Source organism: Andrena cerasifolii, chromosome 3 (genome assembly GCF_050908995.1).
Source record: "Andrena cerasifolii isolate SP2316 chromosome 3, iyAndCera1_principal, whole genome shotgun sequence".
Classification (NCBI taxonomy): domain Eukaryota; kingdom Metazoa; phylum Arthropoda; class Insecta; order Hymenoptera; family Andrenidae; genus Andrena; species Andrena cerasifolii.
This window is the reverse complement of record NC_135120.1, coordinates 12889316-12907625: the sequence shown is the minus strand read 5'-3', so window position 1 is coordinate 12907625 and position 18310 is coordinate 12889316. Positions and strand designations below refer to the sequence as shown.

General features: G+C 41.6%; 3 protein-coding genes and 1 long non-coding RNA gene across 10 annotated transcripts in view; 2 read left to right on the top strand and 2 right to left on the bottom strand.

Annotated features, from left to right (window-relative positions):
• Positions 1 to 10815, bottom strand: part of Trc (Serine/threonine-protein kinase tricornered) — a 55992-nt gene extending 45177 nt beyond the window's left edge. Inside the window, exons 1-2 of one of the 2 annotated variants that reach the window (XM_076808878.1) lie at positions 10439 to 10815; positions 5385 to 5518 (exon numbers count right to left, since the gene is read on the bottom strand). In XM_076808878.1, coding sequence (XP_076664993.1) covers positions 5385 to 5518; positions 10439 to 10440 — 136 coding nt within the window. In that variant the 5' untranslated portion in view covers positions 10441 to 10815. The other variant, XM_076808879.1, reaches the window with a different exon arrangement.
• Positions 10816 to 11108: 293 nt separating this feature from the next.
• Positions 11109 to 13259, top strand: Taf11 (TATA-box binding protein associated factor 11). 4 transcript variants are annotated; one of them, XM_076808892.1, is made up of 6 exons: positions 11109 to 11400; positions 11862 to 12057; positions 12122 to 12399; positions 12462 to 12549; positions 12625 to 12721; positions 12786 to 12921. In XM_076808892.1, exons 1-6 carry the CDS (start codon positions 11378 to 11380, stop codon positions 12788 to 12790), a joined length of 687 nt encoding a protein of 228 aa, XP_076665007.1. In that variant the 5' UTR covers positions 11109 to 11377; the 3' UTR covers positions 12791 to 12921. The 4 variants fall into 4 exon arrangements, with proteins under 4 accessions (XP_076665007.1, XP_076665006.1, XP_076665005.1 ...); XM_076808891.1 differs by lacking the exon at positions 11109 to 11400 and adding an exon at positions 11501 to 11717 and having other exon boundaries at positions 12804 to 13259; XM_076808890.1 differs by lacking the exon at positions 11109 to 11400 and adding an exon at positions 11504 to 11717 and having other exon boundaries at positions 11812 to 12057; positions 12804 to 13259.
• A 1530-nt stretch (positions 13260 to 14789) lies between these two features.
• On the top strand, positions 14790 to 15639 carry LOC143367257 (uncharacterized). The gene is made up of 2 exons (XR_013085010.1): positions 14790 to 15260; positions 15522 to 15639. It is a non-coding gene; the product is annotated as an uncharacterized LOC143367257 (long non-coding RNA).
• Positions 15272 to 16921, bottom strand: Blos4 (biogenesis of lysosome-related organelles complex 1 subunit 4). 3 transcript variants are annotated; one of them, XR_013085005.1, is made up of 5 exons: positions 16716 to 16921; positions 16530 to 16601; positions 16233 to 16454; positions 15949 to 16146; positions 15272 to 15875 (listed from the first exon to the last, which is right to left on the bottom strand). XR_013085005.1 is itself a non-coding variant. In XM_076808894.1 (4 exons), the coding sequence occupies exons 1-4, from the start codon at positions 16794 to 16796 to the stop codon at positions 16051 to 16053; spliced, it is 471 nt and encodes a 156-aa protein (XP_076665009.1). In that variant the 5' UTR covers positions 16797 to 16921; the 3' UTR covers positions 15272 to 16050. The 3 variants fall into 3 exon arrangements, 1 of the variants encoding a protein (XP_076665009.1); XR_013085006.1 differs by having other exon boundaries at positions 16712 to 16914; XM_076808894.1 differs by having other exon boundaries at positions 15272 to 16146.
• Positions 16922 to 18310: the final 1389 nt, after the last annotated feature.

The following is an 18310-nucleotide window of genomic DNA, read 5'->3' as shown; positions in this document are numbered from 1 at the left end:
AAGGAACAATGCCGGTAGCGCGAAAATCGTCAGAGGGTCGCTCGAACCCTCCGAGTCCACGCGCAACTCGAAAAAAATCTTCGCCAACGTCGGCGATCATTAAAATACACACTTGACCTAGAATACCTATAGGTGAAACGAATACGAAGGCGAGATTACAGAAGGCTCGAGAGACGAAGAGGAAAAAGCAGGCGGATGACAGAGAGGAACGCGTTCCTGGCAACGGTTCAAAGCGCAGTCCGACCCTAACTGAAATACTGCAGTGCTCCACTACGTGTCGCATACCAGGTGAAAATATTGCGGAACGGTTAGCTTTTCGACCAACCAAATATGTATAAGTAAGTAGGTATACCTACATCGTATAAACTATGGCATAGGAAATTGTCACCGCGCGCAGAGGCAACGATACTCCGATCCTCGATCCGTTTTCATCTTCTTTTTGGGTTTAACACTTTTTAACGGGATTACGATCGAGAAGCTAATAATTCTTGACTAGCGCAATGCTCTTTGCAGCTAAGTATGCACATGCGTGAGCCAATTGTTACGCGATGCTTTCGTTAACGTATTTCTCCGAGCTGTAGTAGTCTAGTAAGTTACGAAGAAGAATAGGTCGACCGACGCCGCCGCGACGAATCGCGTCGAGCAGTGGGAGTAGTGGGTGATTTTTACGGAAGAAGAGAATCGGCGCGGCGAAGCGATCGCGTAAATATATCCAAGCAGGATTTCCACTCTAATAACGTTAACACAACCGGGACGTGCGTGGCAACAACAGCGATAGACCTAACAATGCCGTGCTACATCGAACGCCTTTCAACGATTTTCCTGAAACGCATTCGACACGAGTCGAGCGAGTACGCTTCGAAGGGATAGGCGAATGTCTAAGTCCCCTTATTAAGGCTCCCCCAAACCAACGCGAATTTCGCCGCGCGGAGCGGATCCGCCGCGGATCCAATAACACTGCCCATAAGCCACCACGTATAAAAAACTGCTGCCTTATCTGATCTGCGGTGCGGAGCGGATCCGCCGCGGATCAGATAAAGGCTCCCCCAGACCAACGCGAATATCCGCTCCACGCCGCGGATAAGATAAGGCAGCAGTTTTTTATACGTGGTGGTTTATGGGCAGTGTTATCTGATCCGCGGCGGACCCGCTCCGCGCCGCGAAATTCGCGTTGGTTTGTTGGAGCTTTTATCTCATCCGCGGCGCGGAGCGGATATTCGCGTTGGTTTGGGGGAGCCTTTAAATTACGGAAGACTGGCGTCTACCGGACACCAGAGTTGGGCATTATTCGACTAAATTGTTCTTCGACTAATTTTCGAATACAAATTTCGAAGACAGTGAAGTTATTCGAGAATAACGAATAAATTTTTAGTCGACTAAATTTGTGTTCGACTAAATTTTTAGTCGTTATTTGTTATTCGAAGGACCGTCGTGGCGACTAAGCGTCACGAGGCCGAGGGCCTCGGGTTCTGATCCCCGCTTATTCGTGTCCCTTAGTCGCCACGTCGGTCCATCGAATAACGAATAACGACTAACAATTTAGTCGACTAAAAATTATTCGTTATTCTCTAATAACTTCACTGTATTCGAAATTTTTATTCTAGTTCATTCGAATAAGAATGTAGTCGAATAAAAATTTATTTGACTAATGCCCAACTCTGCCGGACACACAGTTTTTTTGGCTAGAATTCTCGATGCCGGTGTCAGTCAGTCGGTAATTTTCAGGCCCAAAATCGCGCCACCTATTTCGCGCGTCTTCGGCGCGCTTCCACCGTAACGGGGGTGTGATCTGGGGGGAGAAGCACTCCTGACAATGCAGCGGGACTTCCCCAGGCCCCGATGCGCGTGACGCGGCCGGTCGCAGGCCGCCCGGCCTCGCATCGTGGGCCCTTCGGAAACTCGGGGTTTATTATACCCGCAATAACTATCGAGGCCGTAAACGAAAGTCTCGGAGGAAAACATGCTTTGTTCAAAATTCAATCACGAAAGGAACGGAAAGCGGCTTACTCAAAAATAGCTTTGCCGAGCATTTGCGCGGCAAATGTTCGTATTTGGTCGTGCCGATGGCTGCTACGGCTTCTTTGATTGCTTTTCAAAGGTACCTACGTTACCAACGGGTAACAGTGGGTGAACGTGACCAACGGACAGTAGATGCGTCTCCAGTACCTACTTTATACTTCATAGGTACTTTCGATCGAATCGCTCCACCTTCCTCGTTATTTTTATCTTAAATCACTACTTAGGCACAAGCGTTCGACAGCCGCCTTCGCTTCATTCATTCTAATGCATCGCAGCTACGACACTTTACTTTCCGCTTTTCCTTCGAGGTGACTAAACCACATTTAACGACACCCGACTTCAACGGAACTACCTTTCCGAGAACAGGCAACGAGTTAGAAAGTACTAATGCGCGTGGGCAATTAGTCGTATTCAACGAGACGCCGGTGGTATTGTTTTAAATAAAATACCGCGAGAATAGCCTCGGAGGAAGATCAATTAATCCCCAATGACGGGAACCAGAAGAACGAAAGTGACTTCCGCGTATTATAAGGAAGACTTACAGGAAGCTGTGCGCTTTCCATTTCTTTGGCAGAAGTTGCGAAAACAATGGTCTTTATGCAAGAAATTGCGCGTCGCGCAGCATCGGGTAAGATTCTTCCTTCCTTCTTCTCCTTAGAAGGATGAAACGCGAAACGTGCTCCGCGTCGCGGGGATAGTATCTACAAAACAGGGAGAGACCAGGAAAATCACGCTTTCCTTCGTCATCGTTTGCGCGCACATAATAAACTCGAACCTCTGACTGTGGCTGAACGGCTTTAACTTTTTGCGCTTACATGCGTGGAAAACAGAAAACAGCGCTCGACGCTTCGGACGAGCACCAAAGTAAGCGGGGCACTTGTAAGATAATGGAAAATTCACTATCGGCATAGAGTACCTACTTACTGTAGCCTTCCCTGCGAAGTTGCACGCTTTCCTTCTCTAATCTCTCACTACCGATCGGTGCAAGCGAAACGATCGAATCGTTTGTTCTACGAGACGGCGATACCCGAAACGGATGCTCCGCTGTAGATTATGCCAGTTTTTAGACACCACTGCGAAAGCGCCGTTCTTTCCGTTCTTCCGTGCAGAGAAAAGGATTGGCGAACAGAATGACGATGAAAGAGTGGAAGTATCCGAATAGATAAACACCTAACCCGTCGGAGCGTCTCTTATTCGAGAAGGTACGCCCACTTTTCCTTCGCGTTTCAAGCCTTTGATTGCGAGGGAACGTTTATTTTGATTCGCGAATGGAAGGGAACAGATCTTGTCAGGGGAAATAAACGAAACGCGATTCGAGAACCCTGAATCGATAGGGTAACGAGAAATAAGCGTTTCTTATTGCAAAAATTTCACACATCTCCAGACGTTAATTTAGGAACGGCTGCAGGAGCGGGGCATCGAGCGTGCCCCGATCGATGAACGTTCACGAGAATGGTCACGCGATATGGTACACGTATCTATGTACCGAGTAATTTTCAACTGGCTGGTCGAAAAAATCCAGCGGTCTGGCAACGATCTGTCTGTTAGCCACGGTCGTACGTCTGGGCAAGCAACGATAAGATTAATTCGCTTGTTTATCTTCTCTACTGAGAAAAGACTGAGCAGCGAGCAGAAGGGAGCAGCAACTCTGTTTTCCACCAGTTACGCTCGTATGTATAAGCACTCGCCTGACGCGTTATTGCACCCCTGGCAATGGCCGTATGAAAAAAAAACGATAATAAACTTTCTTGCTCTCTTACTTTATCGCAAATTTCATTGCAAGTTTCATTGCTGCGTTGTTAGATAAAATACTAATGATCACTGATTCACAATTGCTTTAAGTGTTATTGGCGCCATAAAGTGAACGTAACGTTTCTTCACGCGTTACTTCTCGATGTACCTAAGTTTCGTGACGAGGCGTTACGTTAGGTACTACGATAACTAATAGGAGCGTAAGATAGTTTTAGCCTAGCATCAGTTTCGTTCCACAATTAGGCTACGACGCCGCCTCTTCGCAGTAGTTTACGACGAGTTATCTTTGACTACGATGTACCATCCTATTTGCAATACCATCCTGCTCGGCCGTGCATGTCGATCAAGACGAACTCCCGAACCGGCATGGATCGTACTATCTGCCGCAACGTCATGAATTTGTCGAAGATCAAAATTCTTGCCTTACCAAATTACCAATACACATTGATGATTCGATCTGTTAACGATTAATTTTGCAAGTGAAAGAGAAAAGAATGCGACGATGTAAAAATCGTTTAGGTTGCAATGTAAATATAGATCCATCGTTGAGTTACTGTGCGCCACGACACGCTTCTCTACTTACATTCCTTTTAGTCCAGTGAAATTAGACGGAAATCTGCCCAATCTACGGAATAATTCCCAGCAGGCTACATTTTGCTATGCGCCTTTATTTGACCGTTTTAAAAAATATGTCAAAAATCCCCATCGGTCCGACCGCTGCTAAAATTTTTACAGAGGATTGAAAAAAATAATAACGTTTTTTCGCGAATATCTCGTTATCCAGCAGTTTTAGGAGAAAAATAGTTATTATGAAATTTGTAGACTAGGAAATTCTCTACGAAAAAGGTCCTATGAGTTTTTTTCGTAGGAGTAACCACTTTCATGTACGTCGGGTTACAAAGTTTCAACCCCCATACTTTTGAGAAGGGAAGCTCTCAAACCCGGAAATTAAAAAGATTATGAAACCCTGTAAATATATAGGGTATGTCCTCCTGAGTACAACGCAATTTTGTTTGCTTCGAGTGAACATCGGACCGCGATTGTTGTTTCGACGACGGCAAATTGCCTCGTTCTTCGTGTATTAACGTCGAGTGTTGGCAACTCGATGGGAGCGAAAATATCGACTGTTATGTGCCGTTGAATGATAAGGAAAGAGTGACGAAGTGGAGCGGTAATGGTTCTAGGGGTCGTTAAGTTGACTGCGGTGATCACTGACACGAGTGAGAAGTAGCACTGCTCGATTCTGTCGCATCGGGACTTTTCGCGGCGCTTCCGTGTCGGCATAATTAAACGGATTAACGAGCGCGCAATTTGCGTTTCAACTCCGTCGCGAGTTAAAACCCGAGAATGCGCAAGGTTAACGCGAATCGCGGCTCCGGAAGGAAACTATTCGGAACGTAAGCGCGCCTGCCCTTCTCGCGTGCTTGCACCATCATTACTCCGTTAATTCCTAAATAATTCTCGCAGAAAAACAATCGAGACGACTGCAATGTCTACGCGAGTGCATCCTGGACTCGTGGCATTCAGTTTAATTGCAAGTTAGCGAAAACTCTGCGACTGTTCGGACCTCGCATGGTTTATCGGGTTGGTTGATCGTGAGTTTGGGCACGTACCTTCTTGATTAGGGTTGTTAACGTTAGGATTAGGATGAGAAGTCAAAGAGGACGGGGTCTCGTCCTCGGCGACGCCCATCGTTGTTGCCGCTGTTTGCTGATGATGCGTCTCCACTTCTGTAGCCTCTTCGCACCTGCGTAAAAAGAAACCTACGTGTACAATGTATACGTATAAACACTTCAACTTTCTTCTCATCGACCCGACGCGACGCACAGTGGTTCGAGTATACTACATGCTAACTGGACAAAATTATTTTTTCACGGTATTAGGTTTATATGGGGTTCAAATTGTTAGAGACAAACCTGATTCGTATCACAGCTTATTATTTCACTAAAAATATCAATAAAATAAGAATATGACTAATTCAATAAAAGAAAAAAAACAAAACGACAGTATTGTTCTTTAACTATAATTATCAGTTATAACATTATGATTATTCCTGTAATTTCTGAGTTTTCTGTGGAATTTTAAAAAAATTTCGAGCCACAGTTGACACACCTAACATAAAACGGCTATTAAAACAGTGTTTTACTGTATGTTCCACGTAGTTCCTCGCAACAAGGGTTGAATGTACGGAAACTAGAGATGTTCTATTTTTTTTTTAAGGATATGATCGATCTGCAAAAATTTGCAAAACTATATTTTGTGAATTGTTTTCGAGTGCGACGCTCGGCAGGAGAGATAGCACAGTTGTTATATTTCAGACTCTACACGTACTATAGATTAACTATAACTATAAGTGTGTCTTATAACTATTAATTTCTTGTTAATTACATTACATTACATTATAGAGTCTGAAATATAACATCTGTGCTATCTCTCCTGCCGAGCGTCGCACTCGAAAACAATTCACAAAATATAGTTTTGCAAATTTTTGCAGATCATGTCATTAAAAAAAAAGTAGAAAGTCTCTAGTTTCCGTACATTCAACCCTTGTTGCGTGGAACGACGTGGGACATATAGTAAAACAATGTTTTAATAGCCGTTTTATGTTAGGTGAGTCAACTGTGGTTCGATTTTTTTTAAAATTCCACAGAATACTCAGAAATTACAGGAATAATCATAATGTTATAACTGATAATTATAGTTAAAGTACAATACTGTCGTTTTGTTCTTTTTCCTTTATTGAATTAGGCATATTTTCATTTTATCGATATTTTTAGTGAAATAATAAACTGTGATACGAAGGTCTGGGTTATACAGGTTTGTCTCTAACAATTTGAACCCCATATAAACCCAACACCGTGAAAAAATAATTTTGTCCAGCTACCATGTAGTATACTCGAACCACTGTGCGCGACGCCGCGACGTCCACGTTGCAACGCGTGGACAAATATTTCTATCCTGTCGGATATTTCTGCAACGTTATCAGCGATGTCTGCCGATCGAATTCAACGCGATCTGTTGTCTGCAATTTATGCAGTCCGATCTGTGTTCGCGAAAGGAAAATGAGAGCGAGGGGTAGAAGAAGCCCTTTGATACGCAGATAGCCACGATATTCCTAAGCGTTTGAGCTTCGGCGGGAGCAGCATTTCTTCACCGATCGTTTTCATACCTTCGCAGGTAGAAAGTGCTTACGTAAAGCTCGGTTTTGGTTACTGGCAGTGGCAGAGTCAAGGACCCGATGCGGCTAGAACGAAAAAGGAACGAACGAGTGAGCGGGGGAGCGAGCATCCGCATAAACTGTAGTCCACGGTGTCGCGCAAAAGCGTAGCTCATTGATAGCTACGCGAGACACGCGAGCGCCCGCACCTGTTCGAGGTGCGGGCGTCTCGTTCGAATTAAGCGTTGAAACCACCAAATGGACTATCCTTCAACGCATCTGATCTCGAAGGAATTTTAAGAAATAGATTAATCATTTAGGAGAAACGAAGATGTATGTTTCGGTCACGCGTATCACGATACCTCCGATGAATAATCGCCAATTGTTGGAAATTACTCCGCAGAGGTTGAAAATAAATGTCACACTATAAACACAACTATGGTTTATTGTATAGATAGACAATACACAGTGTGTCCACGTATTAATGTTAGTTGGTTATTTATAAAAGTATACAAGAAAAAAGAAACTTTAAGAGACGGAACGCGATCTGCACGGTTTGGTCACAATTTTCAGACTGACTACGGTCGTCACCTTATGCCCCGGTCAAGACCCTTCGCCCCTCTTCTCCAGAAAAAGAGAAACGCAGCCCCTTAGTCCTAACACTGAGACTCGTTGAACTCCAACACCAATTTTGGGACTCGCGACCTTGCCTGTACCGTGAATGCATAGCGCAAATAACGTAATTGAATCGCGAGGGAAACGGTAGATCTGGGTGCAACAGCGTATCCGTTGCGAAGTAAACTTATTCAGCTCGGTCAGTGCTATCTAGATGCATCCTGCACAATTGTGTTGTTCGAGTAACGCGTTCGCACATAGCGAGTAACTACCTGTAATAGACCCGCAGAGACGCCAAGCATCGTTCTTCCTCGATCGAACGAAAATTCCTGCGCCTAACTTCTAAGAGATTAACTTACGAAGTCTATGGAAATAAAGACCTCTTAGGAGGCCCAGCCTCGAAGAAGCTACACAGGTCTCGTGGACGGCAATCTGTTATTTAGAAAGTAGGTACGAAGCGCGGCGTTTGCGAGCTGTAAATTGGCGCGCGATGCGCTTGGCGAAATAGAGAAGAGGATATCGCGGTGTCTGTAACGGTATATTGACCTGCGATGCCGATTGCCGTAAACACGTATTCCATATCTCGCACGCGACTGCTCGTGCACTTGCCGCAATTCAGCTAACGCGTCGCGACAGTTTTCATCCTCCAATTGTTCTTAGACAGTTCCCGATTGAACGGTGTTCCTGGTCTACCTGACTGATATATTCTCGATCAAACCGCGACACAGTTCCCAGCAGAATTCACTTACGACTTGTGGATCGAGCGGTAGTTAATTGCATAGCTAATCGTAGAACCACGAAATTCCGGCGCGAAGCTGCCGCGTTGTTTGAAACGACGTCTTTGTCGATTCTACCACGACGATTGCGACAGAATGAAACCGAGGGGCACCGCTGTTCTCTCAGCGAAGGTGGGAAAAGGATCGATCGCAGAGTACGTTACCGCGGCGTCGATGGTAATTGAATTTCAGTGAAAGAGGAATAAACCGCGGGGTATCGATACGGGTGGCACAAGGGAGATAAAGATATCGGGACACAGAGGGTGCGGAGAAGAGCAGCTTGTGCACGGATGGAGGGCAGGATCCTGAATTGAAATCCAGGTAAACCATTTGAAGGAACGTAAGTAAGGTTATCGTTTATTCGCGGCGCGGCGCGACGTGGCTCCTTTCGGATTCGCTTGTTCGTTGGTTAGTAAACAGGCTGAGCAGACTTGACAGAGCGTAGCACCGTAGTAAAACAGGCTCCGTCGACTCGAGCGAGGAGACTCGGGTCGTTTCTCCTTCGGCCAACGACCGTCCGGTCCGTCCGTCCGTCCGTCCGTCTGTCTCTCTACTCTCTACCTTTGCTTTCGTGCGTCCGTGAGTTCCTGTGTCCGTAAATCCACGAGTCCGTGAGAGTCCGAGAGACGTCGCCGACGCCGCTCCCTTTAGATAAATGCCACGCTTACCGGCTAAACCGTACCTCCGAATCGTACGTCTTCTTGAACGAGTACTAGCATCGAAACGTGCAGCGGATTCTAATCGACTTCGGCCGGGGGAACAAAATTCCGCTCTAAGCGGGCGAGCTTCCAGCTTCAGTTTCTACAATTTCCTAACACGAGCGGAGCGTTGCAGAACTAACGTGACCGAATTCACGAGACTCCGACAAAACGACCGTACGCCCTTCGCGCCTCCATCCCTTCATCCAGCCTCTTCCCAGCAGAAGACTTCGACATGAAATGTGCGGAACGAAACGAACCTACGGAATATCTAAAAATCTGGGTCGTGTTCTGGGAATATTTAGAGAGCGACATAAGTGCATGAAATCTAGGGCGCCTGACCACATGGTAGAAGACAATGGGAGAATCTTATTGGTAAAGTTTCCTTGGCCTACCGCAAAATTCAATTCTATGCCTGCGATAAAATAGCAAGCGGTGTACAATGCTTTCGGACTCGACTGTTTCCGGTGTTACATACGAGATAAACATTTTGCAGTGACGATAACGATTTAAGGAAGCCTTTCCGCTTTCCGGTTCCTCAAATGCTGGTTCGTCGATCCCTGTAACCGCTTCAACCTCAACACCATTGCAGGAATGCTTTGGAACAATGAAACTCGCACATCCAGAACAAAGCTGGAGCGTTTGAAAGAATCGCGCAGCCCTAATGTGCTCGAGTGAGCAAAGTGGAAAGTTTTGAACATTGAGATATTGTCTGTTTTGTAGAATTTTAATCTGTAATGCAGTAAGTACATTACGAAGTCGAGATTTATTCTTTCCATTATCCTAAAGGCTGATAACAAGGTTGCAGAAAGAAGGAAGTAAAACGCAATAATAAGTAGGGGAGTGGGCGGTTCGCGATTGCTATTGTGCCGAACGCGACGCATTGCGTTTTAAATACGCGGTTATATTTTAGATAAAGCTAATGGGAGAAGGAAGAGATTTTGTAGGCAAAGCGAAAGCTTGACGAATTCGTGGAAAGTAGAGGCGAAAGAAGGAAGAGCGAATTGGTAAGGGATTGAAAAGAGCAAGACCGGTTTCACGCGCGTTCCTGTCATGATATTTCGTAGGTGTGCGCGCAAAGGTGTATATAGAACGCGACATCGCGATGAAGTGCGTACAGTTGTATGAGTGGAAAGAGGCGTGCACGCGTCACCGCAAACGTACGTAAAGGGATCGTGCGTGCAAGAGTTGGATGGAAATGAGTGGTGTTTACAATAGTCTCTGCTCGTTATACGTATATATCGGCATTTTTTCGTACCGTCTAGGAAGAGAATGTTTGCCACGATGTCTTACGCTCGATGAGGTGCCGTTGCTGGCAAGCAAACCCTTTCTTCTCCTTTCGCCATAATTTGCCCGTGAAATCCGGCTCGCAACGAGCGCACACCATCTACGTTCGAAGGCACACCGTTGACCGTACTCACATCTTAATACGCGACTCCGTCTTGAAGCTGCATTCGTAGGCCCGCAGTATGCTCGATATGCTCGATATGCTCGATGCTTGCACGATCAGCACGATACAGATTCGCGTCAGCTCTCCGGCCGAACCTAGGTACTCCCGATCTTTTGGTATTCCACTGTTGACTGTGTGTATTCTCCACTCACTCACTGCCGCGCTCCCCTCGGCCCGACCCACGAGAATAAGATAGGCGATACAAGGCGATACATACACTCGCGAGTCGCGAGCTACCGTACCGAGTCCCGGCCAGTTCACGATGTCCGTTTTTCGCGCCGACAACTCTCTCGCTTCACCTCTCGATTCCTCACGCACTCGATTCCTCGCCGATCCGCGCCGACTAACCAATTCCTTTCTCCCCCGGTCCCTTAACAGCCTTCCGTCCGAGATGATCGCGGCCTAATTCTCAACGAACGCGTATACACGGGCCGTGAAAATCGTGAAAACGATGAGATATTGACAAATACGTCGCGACACCGTCGACTACATTTCACTGGACCATCAGATGGCGCCACGCTGCGACTCGTCCGCCCGTCGCGTCGTCCTTTAACTCGTCCAAACAAGGCTTCTCAATCTTTTTCACCATCCGAGCCCTTTCCAAAATTAAAACCCCTTCACCGACCCCTTCTCGTATAAACACCAAACATGACTAAACGGCAAGAAACTACCAACAGCACGATTCAATTATTTAATAATATCCATACGAAAACTGGCAATATATTTTTCTATTTCATTTTCACTGAGTTATTATGCACTTGTAGTAGAAACACAAACCAATCATTATAGTTTATGAAATGGCTCGTGCAACGCACATTACCATTAAATTATTTCTACTGCGTAAACTGTAAATAAAGTCCGTACGAATCGACACTGTTTGAAACTTAGTACCGGTCAAGTACAAGTCTTAATGCGTATATCGACGACAATTATGTAAGATTAATGTCGTATAAAGACACGAGAAATTAGATAAATTAGTAGAAATTCATTCGTCGAATTTTCGGCTTCTCCTTTTTGCTTCGGAATTCACAGTATTGCATGGAAGTATGCAACGTCGTTTTTCATAGATTCAGGAATCGAAAAATACTGTGGCGGGATCGTTTAAGAAATGGAAGATGACGCTATTTGTTGCAATTGAATTAATTTTAAAGAATTCATTTGTTATTATTTCACTCATACCTGTAGAGAATATCTCGCTTGTTCGAATAACTCGATTCCACTAAAAAACTTGTCAGCGTAAATTTTTCTCCGTTAGTATACGCGGGATAGTAACTGTTCTAACCTAGAACGATTTGTCATTAAAATAATACCATTTAATAGGCTCTTTTTCCCGCATATAAATAGGTCTTAGTAATTCTAAATGGGCAAACGACGTTACTTTTAAACTATTTTAGAAACATCTACTGTATTGTTTGTGCTTCTCGGCAAATATATTTTATCGTCGCGATGGACAACATATTCGGGAAAGAAGATTCTGGCAATGAAAGTGAGCACGTAGACATGGATGATAAAGATGAAAAAGATAGTCCTTCTGGAATTTCTGGTTCCAAAGATATGGAATCGATGGATCTAGACAACATGCAAATGAAGGTAATAACGTAAAAGCTTCCTAACGCGCTATCCTTGTTTCATTTCTCTCGCTTTGTATTTAAAGAATTATCCACGGTATCAGATAGAATCGGATGCAATGAGTTCTCAGTCTCAATCGGACGTGGAGGAAACAGGCTGCAATACATTGTGTAACACCGTCGATGATCAATTGGAAATTGTCAAGCATGAAATTGAGAATAGAGAAGATGATCAGAGTACCGAGGATATCTTTGGAAATGATATACTATTACCGCATGCGAATCCGACAAATGTTAAAGAAAGACGAGAAAGTAAAGAAAAGAGCAAGAAAGAAGTGGAGGAGGAGGAGAGAGAAAAAATGCAGTACGTATTTATATATCAGTTTATAAACATGTACAACTATTTGAATGTTTATTTCTTAACAGGGTATTAGTCTCAAATTTCACAGAGGATCAATTGGACAGGTACGAAATGTACAGAAGAGCAGCGTTTCCAAAAGCAGCTATAAAGAGGGTAATGTACCAGTTTCTTTGAAACTGCTTCTTTTGCCCATTAAGTAAATTTCAGCTTTTGTATTCTCTGTTTCAGATTATGCAAACCATAACGGGTTGCTCTGTGTCACAGAATGTGGTCATTGCGATGTCTGGTATCGCAAAAGTGTTTGTTGGAGAAATTGTGGAAGAAGGTATAGCTTAAGTATTCATTTAAGTAATAACCGTTTAAATGTAATAAAAGTTTTCTTTGTCAAGCCTGATCTTTGCACATAGCTCTGGATGTGATGGAAGCTCATCAAGAAACAGGGCCTCTACAACCGAAACACTTGAGAGAAGCAGTTAGAAGATTGAGACTTCAAGGGCAGATTCCAAATGGTCGTGCTCATAAAGCATTTTTCAGGTTGTGAATTTTCTGTAGTATAGTCATTTAAAATTGTGGTTCAAATCGTAGAAGCGTCTTCACTGTTTTCGAAGTATGTTAATTGCGAAAAGCGTTCTTTTTATATAGAAAACAGAGCAGATGTACAAAGGTGTACTTTTTTTTAGATGTTTATAGCACACTCATATATTCGGAATAGTCCTATTTATATCGCAATTATATGTTGAAATAGTTTTATAGTTTCTCATAAATCTTTACTTCTCATTTCATCGTTTTATATCAAAGAAAACTTCGCTGCGTATCGTGTATGTCAATTCAAATCATGGAAAATAACAAATTGTAAATATAAAGTAAAGTAATTCCTGTAATATTATATAATAATACAAATAATAAAATCATATAATAAAAGTAGTACGGAATTTCAAATATCCACGTTAATCAGAACCTGAAGTCTCAACTACCGACTGATACGTAGAAAAATAACTTTGCTTCTCAAATTTGGATACATTAAATTCACCACGGAATTAGCAATTTATCAAAATTCTTTCATTATTTACCAATACATAATGATTATATAGTATACGAAAACATTTATCTCTGAGTAACTTGAATATAGTGTCGGAAAACGAACATATGGTATGTAATTAAAACTGTCAAATTGTTATTTACTTAACGATGTTAGTTTCTGCATTGATTTGAACCAAGCCTTTCCGCTGGTGTACATATTTTACCTAACTAAAGCTAAAACACTCGAAAAAATTAACATGACATGCGATTATTATCTGCGCTGGTACTAACACATTGTTTCGGTTGTATTTTCCCGGAGGATTCTGATGAGGAAGTCGAATTTCAAAGAATGCATTCTCTTAGATCAACGAGAAACTCATTAAAACGTAATCCGAACACTTTGGCAGCTAATTCAGTCGACAAACGGTATATGTATCAAAGTGGTATACTTTTAAAATGTCCTTAAATATATATATTTATCAGCAAAATAATGTAAAGGCTTACAGAATTTGCGTTATATAAAGTACTGTGTTATATGTTAATTATTTATTCGCTGTAACGTTGAGTTTGTTAACGTAGTGCGGCCGGTGATCGAGAATGGAGCTACTCTTGCGCCAATTTAAAGTGTATGCAAAAATATCGAGCACATACCAGAAGGAAAATCAAGTATAAGTATTACGGCTTTGAACAAAATGGACCAATTCGCTTGTATCCGCTTTTTTTCATATTCAATTCAAAGGAATATAGATATGCACAAGTTAGTTATCTTGAGCGGTTACATGCGTAATTTCAATGTAAGTGAATATAACGATATTAATTGAATTTTGTGGAATAAAGTTGCATGGATTAGTACCGCAACGGTACGATAAAGGACGACCAATGATTCTGGTGTCACAGAAAGGTCTGCGTTCCTCTGGGAATTCTAAACATTCTCATCGAAAGTTGCTTAGTTACTCGGAAAAAGATGTTCGCATAGATCGTGTGACGAATGGGCGATTTCGTGGAGCTAACTCTCAGTCGCATAAAAAGGGGGAAAGAGCTTTGGCGGAAAACGAGGGAACTACCGAGGACCGTCAGTACTCCGTACACAGTCATCTATCGTTCAATGAAATTCTCGATGCGCGTTTTATTTTAAGAATTTCAATGATTTTAAAATTATTATAGATAGCGAGTTGTGGGGCAAGTGGGGTAATTGGAGTACATGTAGTGTAACTTGTGGAAGTGGTCGACAAGTTCGATGGCGTCACTGCTCAGCGGAAAGCTGCACGAAAGGATTAAAGAAAGCACAAATGAAAACTTGTCGATTAAAAGATTGTAATTCAAAAAATATTCTTCACTGGCTTGGAATTAAACCCTAATAGTATATATATATTTATGCAGAATAAAAATAAAATCTTGAATAAATGTATAGTAGAATTAAGCTTTGTTCTTTGGAGTTTGCGTTTTCTTTTTCAAATGAGTTTTTACGTAACGCGCTCATAAATTTGATCGCATTTCAATCGTGGCAATATTGCGGACTATCGAGTAACTTCAATTAGTTACAAGTCCTACTTACACGAAATTCTGATCGCGAAACGTGAAATCAGTAATGCGAATTTTATACGAATTAAAGATAACGTTTGTCGAATCATTAACGATTTTGTTCGTTATCACGGAATGTTTGTCAATTCAGAAGCACGTCAACTGTTTAAGTAGCACTGCATCTTCACTTTCTCGTCAAGAAAGAGTTTCTGCACCGAAAATCGGTAACGTACAAAAAGAAAGTTTTGTAGAGAATACCAACGAAGAAGACAAAAATGGCGGAAGCGGAAGAAACGAGGGCGTCATGAAGGAAGACAGAAAAAGTATAAAATCATCAAGTACCTAAGTAGTTTAGTATTTTATTTCAGACGATAGTAAATATTAAAATTATAACAATAACAGTTTCGTTGGAATACTTGATATTTGTTTATAATGTATCTAATAAATATGGTGAATAATATTGTATAACATAAAATTTGTTTAGGAAGCTGTGTTCATATGCACGAACGCTGTTAACTTATAATCTCAAACGTTTAGTAATGTTGTATATTTGAAGACATTTGCTAAATATTTTGTGGTGGCAGGTAGAACAAGTCGACAGGGACCAAAAATATGGGATCATTGGGGAAGCTGGTCCAGTTGTAGCGTTACGTGCGGCATAGGAAAGTTAATAAGATGGAGGCACTGCATAGGTGGGAATTGTTCTCTGGGCGAAAAGAAAGCACAACTTAAGACCTGTACACTTGCAGCGTGCTAACTCTTTCCTGAATATGTTTTCTGGCAATATACTAATAAATATAAACAACATATGTACACGTCACATAGGGATAACTATTTAGTTTGTTGTTTTATATAGATTTTGCTGTTGGTATTGTTATAAACAACAATGCTACTTGACATATCAAAAAGTACATTCATTCCCATTTAGCATATAAATCCTGAAAGTAATTCCAGTTGAACATATTAAAATGCTTTTACCTTATGCTCGAAAGAATAATAAACCAATTTTACCTTATATTGCACGTCCTGGAACATTAAAAATCTCAACAGATTTTCATATATGAGATTAATTAATAAGCATGTATCGCATTCTCGCGGAATACGATGTATTGTCTATTCGCTTTTAAAATAGTCGGTGGTTCTATAAATTGTTGGCAGTTCATATGTTGCTAACTGGTTTCTAGGTACCGCGGGCTCTTGACTTTTTTTCTGAAATATAATGCAGTTTTCTTAAATAAATCTATAAATCTGAAAACTGATTGTAAGATCATAACAGCAAAAGCGTTGCAACCTACAAAGAAGGATAATGGATTTAACATTCCAAATAATCTATCAGAAATCCCTAATTCAGCTTCTGCATTATCCACAGCAGCTTCTAATGTGGTCAGATTGACATTAGCCATTGCTATAACGTGTTCTAGAGCATCTATTCGTCTGCAAAGATTTGAAACCGCTTGTTGCATATCTTGCAATTTTGGAATATGTTGATCGGTACTTTGTATACTTTCAGACTGAACCTTTTAAAATAAATCAGTGCGTAAATAAATAATATATTCAAGAACTTAGAACCATGATCAACTAATGTGTCTAACCATTTCAATGATTGACTGGAACTCTTCCAAGCGTATCATAACATCTTCAATTGTGTCATGGAAGTTCTTCATCTAAAATACAATCGCGTAGTTTATGTAAATTTTCAGAGTCTAAGGTAAGTATCTCTTTATATTTATGTATTATTTCATAAATTTATTAGAGGTTATGTAAAATATAATACTTGCTTGATGTGGTAAGTCCAATTTGGCATAGTTTGCATAGTCTTTAGCCAAATCTTCGGCTAATGCAGTAGTATGCGAAGTCATTTCTACTTGTTTACGATGATTTATTCAGCTGAAAATAGGTAGTCTACATCATTCACTTCTAAAGTGATACTTTTAAATGTCCAGGGCACCATTTTCTTTTACATCGATTGTACGTAAGCGTACGTAAGTTTGCACAATCTGATAAGTACTACTTCCTTGTCAAATTTTTTTGCAACATTTGAAAATTGCAAATCCTTTAAAGTTGCTTTTATCGAATCAATACTCAGCTTAAAATTATCTTTATTAATTTACTTTTAACAAATTCCACTGCAATGTAGTGTACATGCATATACATATAAAGCCATATGCATAATATTTATCGAGATAGCTGCAGATAGCACACGACGTCTATAGACATCCGTTTTACGTCTGTTTTTGGTCTGAACGTCTGCCGATCTTATTAAGATGTCTTTAAGACGTCTGTGTCGAGACGTTTTTAAAACGTCTGTTTTAGACCTCTTTAAGACGTCTATGCCAACGCGTCTTTTAGATGACTGTGTGCTATCTGGGTTAGTACTCTTTACGTTGTAGATGGTAGGTTATAGATTGTAGATTATACTTTGCTCTCATCTTTTCATCTATTTTCTTACTCTTTCTTGTATTGCATTTCTTACTGAAACATACTTTCACCTAAATATAATGCGTTTAAAGAATGTGCTACTTTATTTTTTTTTTTGTATGACGATTTCTGTGTCCCGCCGTTTTGACGAAACACCATGAGTCTGTGTAAGCAAGGTACTATCTTTAACATAATATCTTGTAGTAGTGTGATTGCATAGAGACATAGGGTGCGTTCAGCGAATTCAACCGCTACGTAACAGCTCAGTAGCCGCTCACTGATTTTCCGGTGAACGCTACCGTTAGATTGCTCACCGTTCAACACGTTTAGTGAGCGGTCGCCATTTTTTCGAGCGTAGATAAACTCCGCTACCGAGATAGCACACTTCGTCTATAAACCGTCTTTAAGACGTGTGAAGACATTTTAAAGACGGCTTATAGACAACGTGTGCTATCTGGGAACTTTTACGGAACGTGTTGAGTTGCTACAAATATCGCTATCCTCCTAAGTGTCGGTCAGCGGAACCAGGACCGACACTGTTGAGCTCAGTGAGCGGCTACGTAGCGGTTGCGTCCGCGGAATGCACCCATAGACTGCAGTCATTAAGATGTATCTTTCGTAATCGCTGTTATATACGCAATGATTTCAACAGATTTTGTGTGTCCATTTATCTACAATCTACATTGTAAGTAGATATATACATATTAATTCTTATTCGGTGTTTATACAGTTTAGCGTCATTAGGTAGGGGAGACGGTGTAAATATGGACCACTCTTTTTGTTTCGAGGAAAACACATCCTATTTAAAATGAAAAAATTGCACGAACCAGCTATGTCATTTTTACAAAATTTTGTCAGAAACATGGTTTTAGAAATGGACGTGGTAATTCGGACCAGAGCTGAAAAGGTAAAAAAAAACGTTATTTGATTTTTTACAGAATTTATATTTGAACAT